The sequence below is a fragment of the Leiobunum rupestre genome, chromosome 3 (genome assembly GCF_980474605.1).
Source record: "Leiobunum rupestre chromosome 3, qqLeiRupe1.1.hap1, whole genome shotgun sequence".
NCBI classification, from domain to species: domain Eukaryota; kingdom Metazoa; phylum Arthropoda; class Arachnida; order Opiliones; family Sclerosomatidae; genus Leiobunum; species Leiobunum rupestre.
The window spans coordinates 16,520,719-16,541,657 of record NC_143386.1 but is presented as its reverse complement, the minus strand read 5'-3'; the positions used below and the strand labels follow the sequence as shown (position 1 = coordinate 16,541,657).

At 32.9% G+C, this 20,939-nt stretch overlaps 1 protein-coding gene across 1 annotated transcript in view; it reads right to left on the bottom strand.

Annotated features, from left to right (window-relative positions):
• shtd (anaphase promoting complex subunit 1) overlaps positions 1 to 20,939 on the bottom strand; it is a 45,228-nt gene that overhangs the window by 1,255 nt on the left and 23,034 nt on the right. Inside the window, exons 19-43 of the mRNA XM_090167875.1 lie at positions 20,502 to 20,653; positions 20,139 to 20,217; positions 18,227 to 18,451; positions 17,738 to 17,874; positions 17,295 to 17,401; positions 17,008 to 17,085; positions 16,731 to 16,932; positions 16,417 to 16,566; positions 13,505 to 13,554; positions 12,851 to 13,127; positions 12,698 to 12,784; positions 12,151 to 12,281; positions 11,781 to 11,859; positions 11,596 to 11,670; positions 11,369 to 11,433; positions 10,572 to 10,662; positions 10,193 to 10,303; positions 9,660 to 9,805; positions 9,071 to 9,157; positions 7,130 to 7,325; positions 3,860 to 3,927; positions 2,741 to 2,879; positions 2,366 to 2,452; positions 833 to 928; positions 98 to 260 (exon numbers count right to left, since the gene is read on the bottom strand). Coding sequence (XP_090024001.1) covers positions 98 to 260; positions 833 to 928; positions 2,366 to 2,452; positions 2,741 to 2,879; positions 3,860 to 3,927; positions 7,130 to 7,325; positions 9,071 to 9,157; positions 9,660 to 9,805; positions 10,193 to 10,303; positions 10,572 to 10,662; positions 11,369 to 11,433; positions 11,596 to 11,670; positions 11,781 to 11,859; positions 12,151 to 12,281; positions 12,698 to 12,784; positions 12,851 to 13,127; positions 13,505 to 13,554; positions 16,417 to 16,566; positions 16,731 to 16,932; positions 17,008 to 17,085; positions 17,295 to 17,401; positions 17,738 to 17,874; positions 18,227 to 18,451; positions 20,139 to 20,217; positions 20,502 to 20,653 — 3,078 coding nt within the window. The remainder of the gene's footprint in view (positions 1 to 97; positions 261 to 832; positions 929 to 2,365; positions 2,453 to 2,740; positions 2,880 to 3,859; positions 3,928 to 7,129; positions 7,326 to 9,070; positions 9,158 to 9,659; positions 9,806 to 10,192; positions 10,304 to 10,571; positions 10,663 to 11,368; positions 11,434 to 11,595; positions 11,671 to 11,780; positions 11,860 to 12,150; positions 12,282 to 12,697; positions 12,785 to 12,850; positions 13,128 to 13,504; positions 13,555 to 16,416; positions 16,567 to 16,730; positions 16,933 to 17,007; positions 17,086 to 17,294; positions 17,402 to 17,737; positions 17,875 to 18,226; positions 18,452 to 20,138; positions 20,218 to 20,501; positions 20,654 to 20,939) is intronic.

Genomic DNA, 20,939 nt, shown 5'->3' with positions numbered 1-20,939 from the left:
AAGTTTATATCAACTAAAATGGGTATACCAAGTAAAATCTAACTTATTGAACATGAAAAAGTTTTGTAAGATAATTAATAGTTAAAAAGTGATTTACTTTTGACACTCAAATGGATATCCTTTTCAAGCGCATTTCTGAGAGATAAAACATAGTCAGCATTCACTAACATGGATCTTTCAGGAAATCTCTTCTGATATTCAGTTATTAGGTTTAACTGTTTATATGATAGGCAGGAATCTGAAGGAGAATTTGATAGGAGCTGAAAATTTAAATAGTATCATTAATGTTCTTTTCAGTACATTGTTTAATACCAGTAAAACCAGAATAAAATGCAATTTTTTTTATAAAACAATTATTTGTTACATGTAGGAGGGAACAAGCCCTTCATCATCAAAGAGTGACAAACATGTGAAAGTACCAAACTAAACCCTAATTTGAAGAAATTGAAAAAACCTATTGCTAAATAAAAAAGCCAGAAATTCCAATTTGGGACTCAGTGCCGTGCACGAAATCTGACTTGTCAATATTACACCAAAAAGATAAACTAAGCCTAAACAATAAAAATTTCAAAACTTGTTACGTAGCAACGGAAAGTAAATACGGGGATAGTGGTGATAATAATATATATGAAAGTTAGTCATTAAGAACCACCCACGGACTGCATTGTAAAGATTGATAAACTACGGGTGTTTTATAACTTTTTGCAATGCAGTCCATAGGTGGCTCTTAACCTTCATCATCGGCCATATACCATCTAATAATTTTAATTAAACACTTTTGTTCAATTTTAAAGTTTTATTTTATTTAAGATGCATAGTTAAAAGATAGTACCTGAACTAATTGTAAATATATTGGAAATGCTTCGGTCTTTTCCATAGTTGCACATTCAAATAAAAGAGCGCATTGCTGCTTTTGAAATACTCCTTCCTAAGTTTCAAATAAAACATTGATATTACCAAAAGTAGCATAAGACCCAAAAATGTGTCAGAACGGTATAGTAGTTAATGAGAGTTTGTCGCAAAGTAAAAAAAGGAAACAAAGGGGGGTCGGAAAATACGTCATCAAAATAGAGTTACTCCAGCGCTGCCGAGTGAGGCGTTTTAGAACATATGTCTAAGGGCGAGTAAATCGAATAGAGAAAATCGCGCCAAATCATAGACTAAATATAATGTTGCTAGTACTATTCCAACTAGTAGGTTATGTAGTCTATAGTGTGACTAGGTCTCATTAGAAATTTTAATAGGTGCGAAGGTACAGCTGACACACTTTTGGGTCTTATGCTACTTTTGATATTACTCATTACTAGAAACAAGAATGTATTTTTTTTATTCTTAGGGAAATTAACTATGTTGAGATGTACAATTTTTACCATTGCTCCCAATCCCCCTCATGCTTAAAAAGTAAGCTTTTTCCCGTAAAAAATAAATCATCCCTAAAAATTAGTCTTTCGAGGTGACTGAAGCACATGCTGGTGATATTTTCCTTCCCCCATCTCATTCTGGGATCATCATTCTCACTAAGTATAAATAAATACATTCTTAATTCAATTATAAAAGTATAATTTTAGCAAGAAAACAAGTATTAAGCACACTATATAGTACGTCTGTCTCCAACATTTTCAGAGAAAGAGTATTTGCTCAGTATATTAAATATTCTTCAACAAGTCAAAATCTGTTTGCCATATTCTATATCTAATTTACATAGCAAAATTATGTTCTAGCTTCATTTTAGAGTCATATTGGTACTGAAAAACAGCATTCCATGTCTATACTGTACATCTTAAAGAGATAAAGACTTAAAAATAGTGGCAGTTCAATTAGGAGTTATTGATTTTGAAAACTAATGCTCGGACCAATGCAAATAAATCATTCATACAAAAAAGGTTGAGGGGCCACCAGGACCCTCAATTTAAATGGGAAACATTTAAAGAAAATTAACAAATATGTTGGAAAATATCTTTTCATTTCATTTATGATCCAAAAACTAGACAATTTTTTGTCCCCCCATTTCACTCCCCCACCAGTCTGTGACCCTCTTAAAAAAACATGAGGGGGCAAAAATATAACTATTTGCAAATCAGTTATAAATAAGCCAAAACACTTGATACTTGACTATATTTGGCATGGTCATTTTTTATCAACACTAGCTAAATTTAAATTATCAATATTCTTCATGTCCCAGCCAGTAGTTAGTTTCTCCCTCTTTTATAGGCACTTGTTTATGCATTTGTAAATTTAAATGGATGTTTTATTGGGCATGTTGTATCACTTGTGTGTCTCGCATTTTAATATATTTTTGTTCTTGTATGTTAATTTGAAATCTTGTAACCACTAGTTTTTTTAAATGGAGCATCATATTGGCTACCTGAATAATCTTAGAACTGGGCAGTAGAAAGGCTGAAGAGAAGTTCAACACTAGTGGGTCAGATGAAAATGAAGTAATTGCTGTTGGCTGAAAAAATATAGTAGGATTTAGTTTTAACTGCTATATAACTATTGGGCTGAGCGAGCCTTAGCGATTTTGTTTGGGGGTCTGACTTAATGTTCTTTGGACTTTCAGAGCTATAGTTTTGAGATATAGAATTTATGGTGGGGGGTTGACAAAGCCCCTTTGTACACGGATGTGCAAAAAGGCTTATTAGCATCCCTCTATTGGGAAAATATACCAAACATTGAGTGATTTTCAAGCTAGTTAAAAAGTAGGCCTCACTTGCTCAGCCATACATATGTTTATTTTTACTTTGACTGTCCATCCATGAACACTATCTTGCATTATACACTGAGAAAGAACACTTCGGAAACCTTTTGGGTCTTCTGTATATGGCAAACAACCAGCTTTCTGCTTAACATAAACATATCCATCTCTTTCAAGCAAAGTTCTGTTAATAAAGTTCAAAAACATTGTTGGTAAAATGTGTTGAAAGTAAATTTTAAAATATATGAAGAAGTATGAAAGTCTAACAACTTTATTGAGGAATAAAATATTGAATTTATACCAGTTTCTGCATTTCCCCTATAACCAGCTTATGATTCCCCATAAGACTTGTCTGTATTAAATGTATGGGGGAATACACTATGCTCATATGAACAAAACGAGGGAATTAATACATATGCCGAGGGGCTAGTTACTGTGAGTAATCTGTGTACAAGCCATCTGACAGTCGTTAGTCCCTCACATCATGCCGAGATGGGATAATTATATCCAGATCCAGAGTACATGGGTTTTCCCATTTTTTTGTATTGTTCTACCCCAAACTTACAATACACGCGCATGTTGTGGGGCAAAGAAACACCCTGAATATAGGAGAACACAGGAATTCATAACACTATTTCCCTTATGTTGAGTTTTATTATTCAATCTAAAATGTGATAAAATATGCGAACAGGTAGAATAGTCCATAATGAAATAGGACAAAAAAAGCTAAACCCTAAAGAATTTTATAAACTTGCAAATAACTAGTTAAGTTTATCGTTAAATTTGTGGTTTACCTTTTTATTGAGTATATAAATAGTTAAGTAAAATTATGAATATCTGTCCCACTCTCCCGATCAAGATATATTGTAATGACCTCGGTATTCATAGAGTTTGACATCATTTACCAAGAAACCACAAAAAGTACAATAAGCGGGATCCTAGTAACAAGTAGCATTATTGACTCCTGGTGATCCAATTGAGACCAACTGTCAAATGATAGATTGCTACTCTTAAATATGATAGTGAGCAATTGTTAACTAATAACAGGAGTTATGAAAAGTGACTAACAGGAAAATTAAATTTATCAATAGGTCTATTATAGAAATGTACATTAAATACCCAGAAAAAGGAAATGTGTAAGTTTGAAATTTGAACTTAGTATACCGAAGAAATTTCCAATTTCGTTGATGATCAAATTTAATAGGCCAGTACCGAGAGTCTTCCACTATAACCTAAAGAACAAAAAAAACGGAATTAGTACACTGTCATCACTTTACAAATTATGATATAAATATATGTAGTTTTGTCCCAACAATACACCAAATATTTCATATACTATACTTCTAAATTATACTTTTATAATTATATTGTAGTAAAGTCCAAACAACTGACCTCGATCATCTTCATGAGTTCTACTATAATGGCCCCTTAAGATTAATATTAAACAGGTAATGGATTGCAACTTGAAACTTGGTTACAAAATGGTCATACGGGATTGGCTGGCTAATTTTGGTTTAGCTAAACTTACTTGAAACCCTCTCATACTAAGAATTAAAATTTTTGTAATAAAATAAGAGTTTAAAATTTTTAAGTCTATTCACTTAATAATATCATGAATTATTTTAAACTAGGATATTTCATTTCAAGTAAAATTAATTTTAAGTTTGAGTGTGTAAAAAAACTGAACTGGGTCAAAAATAGCCTAGCATCTAGCGCCAGCCATAAAGTCTGGAGATTTTAAAACTTGCAATCCAGCATGGCAGCTGAACAAAGTAGTCATTTTTGATTCAATATTTCAGTAGCCAGCTAGAGGGTCTTTATAAAATTTTGATATTTAGAATATTAATTTATTTTCTTTCACCTTTCCTTTTTTAGTAAGTTTACATCAAGAAAATTATGTAACCAAAATTTAACATTGATTAACTGATCACACTAACCCCACACTGCAAATTTAGAAAGTTTTTCCAGATTAAATTTTGAAATTAGCAAAAAAAAAATCCCAGCACGCATAAGCAGACTACAAAAAACAAAATATGAAACTTGTTTGCCAGTTAGGAAAAAGTTACAGAACTTTTCTTTTGGGCATAAAATCTTTAAACACAAGTAGAAAAGTACAACGTTTTTTATCTAAAAGTTTTAAAAACTAAATTTAATTTAAATTAATATTGAAAATATACAAATATGTGTATAATTAAATATGTTTCAAACTACAGCAACCTCATCTTGTTTTATAATTTTTTTCGGCGGATACAATAGAGTTTGACGCGGAGATTACGATGGTATTTTTATTTTGGGCTGCAAATTAAGATTTAATGTTTAAATTGAATTGTAAAGTTTTGACAATTTTTGCAAGTTCCTAGATTTTGGGTTGAAATTCTTTTTGTCGTGTGTTCGCCAACACCAGACAGTTTTAAAAAATTGCTAAAGAACAGTTTTTGGTGTTAGTATAAGTATTGGCGCCTGACGGCGCAGCACGTTCGCTACGCTCTCGTGATGCCCCCCATGGCGCCGCCCCAGCCCCATACTAAAAAATGCAAATGGGCCTTCTATAACGCAACCTAGAGGACAGTACCTAGGCATATCCATAGATATAGGAAACGTATATAAAGGTGTAGATAAAATATTTCTAAGGGAGTGAATACAGAGGTGACAGCTAGCAGAAACGCGTAATTTCTGCAGGCTATCCTTATAAGGCGCTATCTATCGGTAAGAAAGCTCGTGCTATCGTCACGAGAGCCCTTGTCTCCTGCTTAAAAATTATACTAAAAATCTAATAACCGATGTGACGAACGGTGAAAATGCTAAGAGAGCTCGCGCTCTTGGTCAAGTGCCTTCCTCGGTGTCTGCTAGGTGTCAATTCCGTATTTTATGTTAGGCTTAGACGCCCTGAAATTTATCTAGACCTTTATATACATTTCTTATATCTATGGGCATACCCTACCAAGTATTGTCGGGCGTGGGAAAAATTTGATCGTATATCGCAAAACCATATGAATATATAGTCTTTGCTATAACAGGCATTTATAAGCTGATTGTTTAATTTATGGAACAGTTCAGTTCACACTTGACTGAACTGAACTAGTATGGTTCGTCTGCTGGTGGCAGACGTTATGTAACACTTCTCTCCCAGTCTTGATAACAGCAAGCTGTTAATATCTTAATATGTAAATAAACTAACTCTGCATTTTACTACAGTTTTATTTATTTAACATAGTCAAGTTAATGAGAATCCTCAACAGGCAAAGTGAGGTACGCGACTGGAAAAATTCTAGTAATTGTTGGATTACACGGTAATAATTTTTGTGTTCGTATAAAAACAACTAGAAAGTAGCGCAATATCACGTGGAAATTATTCGGAGTGAACAACACGTGGTGTGGGCTACCGAAACTGCAAGTGTCGGCGAACACACGAAGAAAATAATAACAAAAATCGTGAAAAGTCCCAAAAAAGTGAAAATTTAAAAATAAAATTAAAAAATTAAATAGGGGTTTGCGGCCAAAAAAAGGCAACACACCTATAAATTTCCCAAAATTCCCAAAATTAAGAAAACCTCTAATTTATTTAACAAACTACCGGAATACCACGACGAAAATAATAACCACAAAAAATTTTAAAATACCCAAAAAAGTTCAATTTTTTAAATTAAATTAAAAAATTAAATAATCATTTGCAGCCGAAATAAAAATACCCGCTATCTACGTGAAAGGTCTATCAGGCGCAAACAAAATAACAATTAAAATCAATGAGGTTGCTGTAGTTAACTTCACCCAAATAGTTTATTATAATAATATTTGGGGAATATCCCTTACCAAAAATTAAGTGGTCTAGGAACTTTGTTTTAAGTTTGTATTTGGGACAAATACCAACTAAATACTAACTAAAACCATACATAAAAACAACTTATTACCAACTAAAGCCACACTGCCAACTTAATATCCACTTATTACCCCTTTAACTATTTTATTGAAAAATGCTGACAACTTAAAACTAACTTAATACCAACTAAATACAAGCTAAAAGCCAACTTATTTTTTGGTAAGGGAAATAATAGGGAGTGATAACACTTACCCCCTGATCAAACTCACCTACATTTACCATAATTATTATAGAATAATTGTTAGTCATAATTTTGCACATTTTACTAATAATGAGAATCAAAATCCAGTTAAATAATTTTAGAAGTGAACTGGCTGCCAACATGCAAATTTGGCCTTTAATAAAATATATTTTAAATTTGTGTAGTAATTGTTAGCTAACTTGTGCTAATATACTAATTAAAAGAAAACAAGACAACGATTTAAAAAAGTGCACAAGAATAATATTATTCATATTTTAAATATTTTTCAAATCGTAGTCTTGTTTTCTTTTAATTAGTAAATATAGTTTGATGACTACACAAGAATATTGTGAAGTAGTAGTTAGCAGAGTCTCACCTCCTTAAGTGAAGTAAGTTCAGGGAGAATGCAAGGGCCTTTAACTCTATAGTGAGAGCCACTGTAACGATCTGTGTCTTTAAAGAATATTTTGAAGTGAGTATAGACAACCTTGCCAGTGTCAATGTCTCTTGGAATCACAAGTCTAGGCTCAACAGCTAGAGCATAAAGGTGCCTAAACGCTTGAAGGTGGTATCTTAAAATATGAAAAGAAATTGCACACTGAAAAATTTAAACAATAAAGACTAATAATTAAAAGATCATTATGGTATAGAAATTGCAGAAAAGATAAAACTGGAAGAAATTTTGCTATTATTATTTTGGCAAAATTGAACTACAGCGGCCTCATGTAATTTTGTATTTTTTTTGGCGGAGAATGTAGCACTTGACGCGTAGATTACGAAACTATTTTTTGGGCCGCAAATGATATTATTTTTAATTAACTTAATTTTAAAAAAGTAGTCATTTTAGGGGATTAGTAACGTTTTCGAAAAAATAGTTCCGTCGTGCATCCGTCGACACCACTATTTTGACGAAGATAATTACTTCCAAAACACGTAAAAACCGTTACTAAATTCCCCGTATTGGCGCCTGACGGCGCCGCGCAATCACTTCGCTCAAGCGTTGGGGGCGCGCGGCGCCTCCCCAACCCCATACTAAAAAAAGCGATGGGCCATCTATAACGCGACCTAGAGGACAGTACCAAGCCTTACGAATCAAGTATATACTGTTAATATCAACCTGAAAAAAGCGTTTGTGGACCAAAAATACAAAGCACCCAGAAAATGAACAAAAACTGTAATTGATTTTATTAAGTACGGGAATAGCACTTTGTGGCCCAAAAATACAAAACACCTAGAAAATGAACAAAAACTGTAATTGATTTTATAAATTAAGGGAATATCACGTGGAAATTATTAGGACACCGAAACTGTGGGGTCGGCGAACACACGACGGAAATAAGTACAACGAAACACGTGAAAATGCCCAAAATTGAGAATTTTTTAAAATTCCATTAAAAAATCATTTGCGGCCAAAATAAAAAATACCCTCGGCATCTACGTGACAAGGTCTGTCAGCCGCAACAAAAATTCATATAAAATTCAATGAAAATGAGAAATTTTTAAAATTAAAAAAATTAAATAATCATTTGCTGCCAAAATAAAAGATACCCTCAGCATCTACGTGACAAGGTCTATCAGGTGCAACCAAAATTAATATAAAATTCAATGAAAATGAGAAATTTTTAAAATGAAAAAAATTAAATTAAAAAATCATTTGCGGCCAAAATAAAAAATGCAATCAGCATCTACGTGAAAAGGTCTATCAGGCGCAACCAAAATTAATATAAAATTCAATGAGGCCGCTGTAGTTCACTTCACCCATTATGGCAATAGAAGATAGTTTTGGCTTTTTAATGAGCCTTCTACCATTATTTGTGACAACTTTAATTTCATGTATGTAGTTTATGGTATGACTATTTAAAGTTTGATGTTCCAGTCTGACTTAACAAAATAGAAGAAATACTTTAAGAAACCTACAATAGATATTTTATTCTAAACCATTTAACCCTATACTGTCTTTAAAATTAAATTTACCATCTGGTAGTGCTCATTTCATAGTGATTGTATAATGGGGCTAGTTATTTATGAACGATTAAGTTGAACAATATTCGAACTGTCTCCCACCACAAGTTAAGTAAAGGAACACTGAAAGTTAAATTCCAGTAACATAAAAAAGTGAATTGAAAATCATTTGAAAAACAGCGTGACCCTGCTTAATCTTGCCATACACAATCAAAATGGCCCTATCTTCAACTGTGATCAAATTTAACTATTCATGTATAACTTTTTCAATTAGTATCATTAAAATATTTTATATTGGCAGTGTATTAAGTTACTTAACACAAAATACTTAATACCATAGAATAAAACTAATTACCTGTTGTCATTGCTGTGAGTTGGAAATTTAGGGAAAAAAGCACATAGTAATGCTCCAATTGCACCAGGGGTAGTCTTCAAAGTAAACCTAATATATTTAAATAAGGAAATATAAACATAGCAAAAAAACAGCAGAATATACTGCTACCCTAACTAATATCAATAATTTTATTTTCAATTGACCAGACGAGCCTTAAGGAAAGAGTACACTTTTCTGTAGCTTTTACTAAGAACAACCATATTTTGAAACACCATTTTTTTACAACAAATTTCCAATTGTTACATTTGAAACGTCTATTTCCAATAACTAATTTTGGTGTCCAATCCGAGTAGTCAAGTAAGTCTGTGGAAACAACTTCAGAAGAAAATTGCGATAACAAAATGGCCGCATTTAAGTGTAAATAAAATTTATATCAACTAAATGAAGCCGTAATTGTAGAATGAGTCTGACCAGAATCAAATTAAACATCATAGTTCAACTAGATAGTGTGCTACCACATTACTTTACAATCGATATGGGAGTTTTAACCTTGGGTGTGTACTAAAGATAAGAAGACCTACAAACAAAGGTGCTATATGAAACAACAAACCTTCCACCTCCCAGAAATAATAAACCAAGAGCCATATGAGTTGCCATATGAGAACCATATTGAACATAGCTTGAAGCGTGACTTATTCGACTCCTTAAGTGACGACACAATCTTAAAACTTCTATGTCACCTGTTCCAGTCATAACCTTCAAATAAAGAAAATGTTCTTCAGTTCACATGATATTCCTCAATTGCTTTCCAATTTAAGTATGCAAAAGATGTTACAATATTTTGGTACTTTTTCTTAACATATTCATGGTAATAGATAAAAAAATTATTTCGTGAAATTTTTTTATAAATTCATAACATAGTTAAATACCCAGATCATGATATATATATATATATATATATATATATATATATATATATATATATATATATATATATATATATATACTTAGAATCTTGAATAAAAACCTACAACTTTCAATGACAGTTCACAGTCATCTAAATACATAAAAATAGTTTCCCATCCCTGACCCACACTTTATTTGGACCCCGTACGAAAACTATTAAATACATGAAATGCTTACCATGGCCAAAGAGAGCACAATGACATTCAGACATGTTTCTATCGTACTTTTCCCAGCTTGCTCTGCAACCGGTTTTCCAGAGAGTGACAAAAACATTCGAGCAAAATGAAACTAAAAAAGTGCAAAACTTATTGCAATAGTGATAGTAGCCAAATTTTACAGCTGCTATTAATCATTTTAGGATTAAAAGCTTATTTAATCAGCTAAATATTTAAAGTAGAGGTACAATTTTGTCTTATTTAATTGAATTCATCATGGAACTCAAAAAGGCTAGAGTAAATGACTGGTTAAGATAGACAGCAAGTTGTTTCCAGGGACCTATTTATAACTGTTATAAATTAGGGGGGGGGGTAGCTATTGAACAAAATCGATCCCTTACCAATGTTTCAAATGCTTCTTCATTGGCTGATCCAGCAAACTTTAACCCTAGGCTCATACAGGCCCCAGCAACCACATTGCAGTATGCTTGGCTAAAAAATTATGCACATGGTTAGAATGAAAAAAAAATGTATCATAACAGCGGTTGATACCATAAATAGTTCGACAAAAACTGGGGGAAGCAACTTCAAAGGAAAGTAAAATGATGGTGACGAACATGTTTCAACAGATTATTATCAATAGTTTATTGTTTTTCTTCAATTGGCAACAAAGACGAATAAACTAAATATGTATTGTTATATTGCAGTTAACCCATTTTATAATGTAGCAAAAGAACCATTGTTTATTTTGTTTTTGGTTTTCGTGAAAACATTTTTTTACTGTTTCTTAATCTCCTTTAATTTTAAACAAGCTGGCACACATACATAGATAAATAAATTCCCTTAAATTCATGCACTATATTTTACTGAAAGTGACATCAAAGGTATACCATGATTACATTACCAAACCTTGGGTTACCTCGTGGTTCTACTTTTACCTCCTGACCCTCAAATGTTAAACATGGTTCCACACTGGCCAAACAAGAAGTGGTTCTGTGAAAACTTCCTTAGACGTAGCTATATGTTACCTACTTCTTAACTACCTCTGAAATTTTACATAGTCCAACCCCTCTAGACAGAAATAAAGCTACGCTACTCCATGGGAAAGATGGCATAACTTATTTTTAACAAGACTGTACCAGCAGGATTGATTTGTGGTATCAAACATTACCTATAATTATTTCAATTTAAAAATAACCTCATTGTCTCATGATCTATATCTGAATTAGCTTGGCCTTTCTTCAATGCATGTGTTGACACAATCTGCATAAAAAGTCAAATAATTATTTTCATTAGGCAATAGTCTGAGTATTACACAAAATTTCTCCAAATCCTATACACTTGACGGATAATATACAACAAAGCCAATAAAATAAATGTTGTCTAAATTAGGCTTAGTATTAATTGAAATAAAAATGAAGTTACCAAAGGAAGATGACTTTCAACCCATGATTTGGAAGGTAGCACTTCATCCCACATTATTAAAGAATAGCTGATTGTCTAAAAAATAAACATACAACATATAAGAAACATACATGCGTCATATTTTATAGTTGGCTACTCGAATTCAATTCAATTTGAAAAAAAATTGTTATTTGGTTATATCTTACCCTTAACATAAGGAAATCTGGTCGAACCATATCGAGAAGATACTGAGTGTCAGGAACTTCCATCCACTCAGCAATGGATCTTCATTGAACAAAACAAAAATACAATAACTAGTTAGATTCTTCACAATTTCTTAATAAAATCAGAAGTATATAAAATTTATTTTATTGCGAAGTATCTAGTGCTAATCTAACGCTAATTTCTTGAACCCCTTACTGACTGCTTTTTTAATACAATTTCTGAAGAAAAAATTAAGCAAAGGAAATACATCATAGACTTTCTAAAACTAGATTTCATTGGGAAATTCAGTTATGTTTCTGCAGTTTCAGGGCAGACAACTAGTTGAAACAGTAAAAGATTCATAGAAATTACCTATTTCCTGTATTGAAGAACATCATTCCAAGTGCCAACGTTGCTCCAGGGCTGGTTACATCGACATTAACAGAGTCTCCTTCCCTAATTTGGTAACTGGGAGATTTTTGTTTTTCTTTGTGAATACCAGTCTAAAGCAAAAAATATTGGTATTAACGTTACAAATGTACCCTGACTATGTATCAGTTAAAGGGAGTAGGATGTTTGATGGTGCATCAAACTAAATTCTGGTTCTAGTAACTAGGAGTGCTGTTGATTATTTTTAGAAGTTTATATTTTTACCACCTAATGTAAACATGGTTAGAACTCTTATCGCAATATAATGGATTATGTGGCAGATTAACTACCAACTGGGCCCCTAGACTTGAGCTTTGGTAGGCCCACCCTGACCTTGTTCTAGCCCTGTGCTGGGCCTGCTACATTAAGGCAAGTTTGAAGACACCTAAGCTTAAGCCTACTCAGCCTATTGGTTCACCCACACAATTTCTAAAACATATTATACTCCCTATAGAAGTACAAAAAGGTATGGTGGTGTAAAATAACTTACCAAAGGCCTTTTGTGTCCCCCAACCATGAAGTGAAACAACTGATCAGCAATTGGAAGGTCTGACAAAGCAGCCACTTCACTGCCTCTCTATTGAAAAATGTGTCCAATTTAACTTTTATACCAACCATTACCTTAATAAGATATTGCACAAACCCCTAAAGTAACAAGACCAAGAGCTAATCCCGAAGCAAGTGCATAACTCTCCCTGTCAATGCAGTGTTCCATTTCTGGACCAGGTGGGCGGCCTATTTCTCCTAACAGAACTTCGGCTATATGGCGATGAACTGAGCCTTGATAAAGAAGCCCAACTCCAAGTACAGCTGCTACTTGAATCATTGGTGGAACATCAAGCTCAGTTGATGTTGGCGGTAATAATGCTTCTAGATGAATGCTCATTATTTTAGTCGTGGACACATCCATAGTGCCAAGTCTATTAAACAACATAAAAAAATTAACGCACACCATTTTGTGCTTTACATGAGTTTTTAAAGATAGGGCAGCAAAAGTGGCGGGGAGGTAAGGATATAAACTGTGGATGGATCAAGTTTAAAGGGAGTTCACCTGTGGTAATAACTACAGGTGTAGTTGCTCTTTAAAATAATTTCTTAAGGGGTGCAGTGAACTGATTTTAATGAGGGGATATAAACTGGCTTTTAATTATCTTTTAAGGGTATAGTAAAATAAATACGTCAATTCTAAAATATTATACACCTATAAAAGTCCTGAGACTGTGTAACACAAAACTTTCGCAAAATTTATATATTTGTAGGATTCTATATTCTTAGTAAAAACATAAATACAACATACTTCGAAGCAGCCAATCCAAGTAGCAGTCCAACTCCTGTCAACTCTTGATTCTATAAAAGAACAAACAACTTAGTACAAAAGTGATGCTATATAATCTCATACAATATTCTACGTATCAAACTGTAAAAGATGTTTAAAATTACACTAAGATGATTAAGTATAAAAGAGGTTTATGAATATTAGTTTTTAAACCAACCTAATGAAACCAAAATGGCAGTTTGTTTATAAAATGTTAGGAAATTAATTATGCCACCTAGTGCCTATTAGTATTCGCTTAAGTTTTTGTTCACCATTTTCCAAACCCTAGCAGATTGATAAACTCCAAACCTTATGTAAGCCTCAGCTGCAAAAATTATTGCATTAATACATATTGAATTAAAATGTAAGGTAAACAGAAACCAAAATGCATTTTTACAATTGAAAGAATTATTATTATTAGCAGGGGTTGGGTGGTTGGGTCAAGTCCAACCTAGCACTTCGACCAGGCTCATCTTATCAGGATTGACAGTGAGGCCATCCTCCCCTACACCAGTATTCCAGAGATAAGAGCTTTTGTCAAAACAGCCAAAATGATTCCTGGGAATTTCAAAGTAAAAATCATTGCGACATTGCCGCCATAACTAAAGCCGAGACAGCCATCCCTGTTAACCCTCACCAAGAGTTCATCCACAACCAGGCACCATAGCAGGGGTGAAAGAACACCCATTTAAGGGCAGCATGACCCTCAGTGATTCACCAAGCAAGGAGGCCATCGCAACCTGATCAGTCAACATAGAATCGATCCATAGGCACAATAATAATCAGCTAGGCTAATACCCAAGGCACCACCTTAGGCCCAAGTCATCTAGAGACTTATAATGCCTTTAAAAAGGTGGCCAGGTTACAATGAGTAGAAGGGTGGTAGCATGCCCTTCATGCCACGCAAGCCAACAGCTCCCAACATTTAACTATAATCGTTAACCTCTACAAGTTTTTATGGAAAGGGGAAACCGAAGAACTCTAGGAAAACCCCTTTAACAAGTGGGGAGAGAACTTGCAAACTCAACCCTTACCAAAAAATAAGTTGGATTTCAGTTTGTATACACATTATTAGTTGATATTGAGTTGGTATTAACAAAAGTGGATATAAAACAGAAAGTCTGGGAGGACCCGGTAGCCCTGTTCCATCAAAAATGAGGATCCCCCAAGCATGCCCCTAGTTTGTGCCTACCCCCTTTGGCGGAGCATTACAAATGGCACTTTACTCGCATGTACCTGCGTAAATCGGCTGATATATTATAGTTCTTCTTCAGTTCCTTAGCCACCTGATTATATAGTCTTTGGGCTGGATTTGGTGCGTCTGCTCTTTGTGAAAATTCACATGTTTGGCAAGGCTTAGGTAGATAATTGATAAAAACGTTTTTGTTTTATTTGAATAGGGTGTGCGGCTTAAAGTGTTTAAAGAATTTAAAAACAATCAAACTTTAAAAGAACTACTAGAAGATATGTGCTCTCAACACGAGTTGTTATATTCGCATTACTCTGAAGAAAGAGGAGGATAGTGGCTTTCTGTACGCATGGAACAATTGGGTATACAATTTAGTACTTAATGAAGAAGGAATTGACCCAGTTATAATTTGTGACCCAATATATGCAAATGAACTCTCCAATCTCAGTTTGCGATTCTGCATTATTACCTTGGTTATTACTATCATTGATTAAATAACCTTATAAGGTTATTTAATCCATGTTACTATACTAAAATTTGTCTACATCCCTATCTACTGGAATTTTAGTTAAGCCTTGGTTTAAATCTTCACTGGTTTGTATAGTACCAATTGAATACAAATCTTCTATAAATAAATTACACTGACTAAATTTACTTTTCGGCTTTAAAGCTAACTCTTCTGGTGTATATTTCTTACGAGCTTGAGCCACAGTGACTCTTGAACTTAACAGAGGCAAAATTTTTGAAAAAGGAATAAATTAACCAACGAGACAACGTCTTCGGGAGATTTACCAAGGAGAATATGCTTCTTGGTTTTACCGCTAGGTTAGCTAGCATCGCCCATCTGAACTATTTCCTCTGACCGTGACGTCATGAGACATAGGCCAAATGTAACAGAGTCATTCCTGATTGGCTCAATCATTGTATAGGGGAAACAGCTCCTCATTTTTGAAGGAAACCACTGGGAAAGCTAACGAACCCTTTTCCTCCCAGACTTTGTTTTATATCCACTTTTGGTATTAAGTAGGCTCAAGTTGTCAGCATATTTCAAATTACTATTAAAGGGGTAATAAGTTGTTATTAAGTTGGTAGGAAAATACTGCTTTTGCTAAGTTTATAATTAGTTGCTTTTAAGTAGTCAGGAAATTACATAATATTTTTAAGTTGGTTTTTAGATGTTTCCCTAGTAGGATTTAAGTTGCTTTTAAGTAGTTAAGTGTAAATGTTGATTCTGGTTTAGTTGGAAATAAGTTGATTAATAAAGAGGATTTAAGTTATTTTTAAGTAGGCATTTGTCCCAAATACAAACTGAAAACCAAGTTGTCCTAAGTGGTTTTTAGCCAACTTATTTTTTGGTAAGGGAACCCAGGAGTAGTTCCCAAGTTTTCATCCAGTGCCACAAGTTGGGATCGAACCGGCTACTCTAGCTGAGAGGCGAAAGCGCTAACCACTCCGCCACCCGACAACCAGCCATTGATACCGAAACACTTAGCAACCTTAAGAATGACAGACTTAGAGACTAAAGGATAATTTCACCCCTCCCCCAATTAATTAATTATCTATGCACCTGCATAAACTGAGGTAGTTTGCCATTCCTTATATGCAAAAAATATGTTTAACTGTGGTTAACTATATTAAACTAATTCAGACTCGCACTAAATTAATTCATATGAGTTACCACAAAAAAAAAAGAAAATCCACTTACTTTACACAGATAGTCATGGACGCTCATGGTAGTTAAATTCTTTAAATGACCATTAAGGCCTAGGCCCATAAGAAAACCAGCATGCTCAGTTGGTGAATCTAAACTATTTGTGCTTTTCGGCTTGTTATACACAATCCAAGTTGAGTGGATCTATATGAAAATAAAATGTGTAATCATGTAAGTATAATCCTTAAATTATTCAGATTCTTAAAGTATACTACTAATATTCATAATCTTACACTGTTCATCTTCGAATAAATAAATTACCTTATGTCAAAACTAGTTTATTATCCTAATATAAAAATTATTAATACCTCTTCGGCATTTGGAGTTATTCTTAATCCAGCTGCAACACCATTATGAAACAAAGGCCACATGTTCATATTAGAGGGCACATCAATGTGAGTGAGTTCAATTGTGTTATTTCTAGGTGGTGATCTACCAGTTAAGCACAGTTTAGGAATAGGTAATGTTTCTGTAACCACTGGCATACATGTACGTAATGTAAACATTCCTCTGAATTAATTTTAAAAAAATTACAAAATTAATATACAATATATTTTAGAATCAATTCGAATTGAAAACACAAACCTGCCTGTTGGTAGTGCCATAGTTCTAATACAAAGAGTGTAGAGGTATTTTTCTTGTTCTTCTAAGAATTCATGGTCGCTGTTAAAGGGAAAACTATATGAGAATTTCATATGAACCATGATGGGCATTTGGTTAAAAAAGGCATAGTTTTGAGTCTGAATCAGGTGTTTTTGCTTCTCTCACACCATTTTTCTTCAAATAATTATTCTAATTTAGGCAAAACCAGTGTCCCTTAATACCACTGATTCCATAACTGTGCCCATCCTTGATTACAAGAAAAAACCTACCTTACTTCTGGTCTCTGAACTAATGCTACTCTAACAGATGAAGATGATTGTAACATTCGGCAAACATCATGAACTCTTTGGTCTTTACTAAACCTTAAATTGAGAACCTATAACAAGAATTCAAATGTAAATTACACATTAAACTTAGAAAATTTTGGATCATTGCATCTTTATACCATACATGAATTATTTTTATAAAAGTTTACTTATGTTTTCGGAACAATTAAAAATTTTAAGAGAAAAGGGTTAAATTTACATTTATGAAGTACAATTATGTCATTCTTCAAAGTTAACATCTGAAATGCAACTCAGTGTTCAGTAACTATCATGCTTTAAAATACGACTCACTTTGGAATTAATTGAAACCTAAATTCCAGGTAGGGTCATATTATAAAGTTTTTTTTATGATTTAAAAATTGAAAAAAATTATTATAAATCATTACTGAATAATCAATGTGGTCAAATCCATCATCTTCATCTTTAGTTGTGGCTGTCTTTCTACTAGCTAGTAGACTGCTAGCATTCGATCTTTTAAATCTGGGCGGAATTTCTTGTGTTAAGACTGTTAATTCTTGTCTTCCTGAATAGGGGGGGGTGAAATGTTTAAAAACCAAGTAATACATAGCAATACAAAATTATATTATATTTCACTCTAAAATATTGGTTTTTGGTCTGAAATTTTAAGACCAAAATTCAACAAATTTTTGTTTTTACTTTTATCAGAAGTCAATGAATTAACTTCAGGTTACTCTTCAGATAATTATGTTGTAGCTTAAACGTTTTTATTACATTTAGAAACCTAGGTTTTTTAGATCACATTCATAAAATTTTCAAACTAAATTTAAATTCCCTGAATTTTTAAAAATTTTAGGCCGTGATAAATAAATTATGGTAAGCAACAACAACCCAGACTATAAATTCAAGTACTTAACTGATCAAATTATAAGCTTCTTTAGGCCAGTTTGATGGGGGATTTCTTCGGCAGTGAAAAAGAACACCCTCTAAAGGAAGAGAAATTCCAAAAGGTATGTTGTTCAGATCTTCAATCGTGATCTTCAGGTTGGATAGCAATTGCACTATTTTCTCTTCCATAGGTATATCAATACCCATTTTCATTAATGATACAATGGATTCTAGATCCTCAGGTTTTCGCATTCCTTGAGAAAATAAATTGCATGGTTTTAAGAAAAGTTTGTAATTAGAAACTAATAACTAATTACAGTTAGTTAAGTGAACGAAGCTTATTACCACAAAGGACCTTATTAAATATTTTTTAATTATGCTTTTTTAAACCTAGGCAAAATACCAACACACCAACGCACGTCTGATTTACATTTTATTATTATTTTTTAGACTTTAGACTTTTCTTTACATTTCTGTGTCAAAATTATTTTGCGGAAATAAAAATACATGGAGATATTAATTTTGAAAAATTAAAGTTTTAAGCGTTACTTTTCACCAAAATTCGGCTAGCTTAATTCTCCTAGGCATAAAAGAAATAAATATGCAATAAAAGTAAAGCATTTTAAAAAATTTCATTATTATTCAACTTGCGCAAGTTAAATGTTAAAAATGTTTTACATGGTCAAGGATCAGGGGAGTGCAAGGTAGCTGCAGCCTTCAAAAATGCTAAAAAGGAATTTTCCCCTGGACATTTCGCGCGACTTCAGAACATTACTGCGTCCAAATACCCACCCTTACCAAAAATAAGTTGGTTTTTAGTTGGTATTCACATTTAAGTTGATATTAAGTTGGTTTTAAGTGGTCAGCATATTTCAGTAAACTAGGTAAGTTGGTAATAAGTTGGTGGGAAAATTCCTTTTTCTTTAAGTTGGTATTTAGTTGGTTTTTAGTGGTCAGAAAATTACATTATTTTTTAAGTTGGTTTTAAGTTGGCTTTAAGTGGTCTTTATTAAGTAACATTTTAAGTAAGTTTTAAGTTGGCTTTAAGTGGTCTTTATTAAGTAACATTTTAAGTAAGTTTTTAGTTGGTTTTAAGTTGGTGTTAAGTTGGTTTTTAGTTGGTATTTGTCTCAAATACAAACTTAAAACCAACTTAAATAGTTCTTAGACCACTTATTTTTTGGAAAGTTCAGGGATAAAACGTTTCCTTCGACCAGAAGGAAGAAGAGTCAAGTCCTTCTGTACGATTCGTGTGGACACCAGTTTCATGATCTCTGAAGCGAAGGGAATAGTTCACTGAAAAGTGAATGAAATCGGGGTCATATTCAAGAGCAGCATAACTTTTTCAACAGTAGTGTTAATTAAGTGTTGGGGCCTAATGGCACCGCACGAGAGGGTAACCCATTCTTGCTAATCATGATGGGCCATCTAGCATCACGAACTAGAGGCCATATTTCCAAGGAAAAATAGAATATATTTTGTCCCCACCCAATAAAAAAAACAATTCGCTATATTTCATGTATCCTACTATACGACAAACGGAAAATGGGGTTAGAAAACGTTAATTTAAAAAAATTTATATCTCGAAGTATTTTCAATTTTGCAAAATAATTTTGACACAAAAATGTTTAGCATCGTCTAAAGTATCCAAAAATAAAAAAAAACCCACAAGTGCGTTGGTATTCACCCAAAACTTATTATACTTCAGTGTTTAGCAAATTTTTGTGGTTTAAAAATAGTTTTCAAAATGGTATAATCCACCATTTTCATTTTAATCATTCGATACAAAACACATGCTCGTTTTTCAACATAGAGACGGATTATGAATTCCATAATACATTTTAAATTTATACTTAAAGGATACTTAAAATATTTTTAGCGAGCAAGATACAACAGTTTCTATCAAAACAATTTAAGTAAAAAAATATTCGTAATACTAACCAGGTGCTATTACCATAGATAAATACTTCTCAGGAAACTGTTCTTCATTGACATCAACACCTCTTAAATGTAAATACAACTGCAAAGATTTATTATCATTAGTATAAAACGTGTAAATGTGGCAAGTAATTTCACAAAAATTTTGCAAGCAGAAGCTCATCTTCTGTAAGTTCAAATTGCTAAGTTATGTGACAATTGTAAGGAACAAAGTAAATGGCTATTACTATTACAGTCTGTCAAAAAGGATTAATTAATAAACTATTTTAAATCACCAAATATTTCAATATTTTTGTACATTTGTAGCATTTTTCATTATGTTCCTGGCATATAAAAAAATTCAAAATCTAACACAACGGTAATTACCAGAATGATGTTTTTAATGTCTTTGGTACCACATGGAATATATGGAAATGGAGAAACAGGTTTGTTAGCAATGCAGTCTATTAGCCAAGTAATAATATTGGGCGGTGTTTGCGGAAAGTTGTTTGGCATTTGTAAAGACCTTGGAGGACCATCTACAAAATTTTTTTTAAAAATGTACTCTTAACAAATAAGAATACATATACTATTAAAAAAAATAAAAACTGTGTCAAAAATGGTAGTGGGAGCAAAATCCTACTGGTTCTAGAGGTCATTTGGGATAATTTTTTTTTTATTCTTTAATAGTTAACAACATGTGACAATAGCATTGGATTGAAAAAGGGAGGGCATTAACTTGTTTTCTTTATTAAAAGCTTAGTTTATTTCCATGTACTGTTTGATATTAAAGATGCAGGATCAGTTTACCAAAATTGATGATGT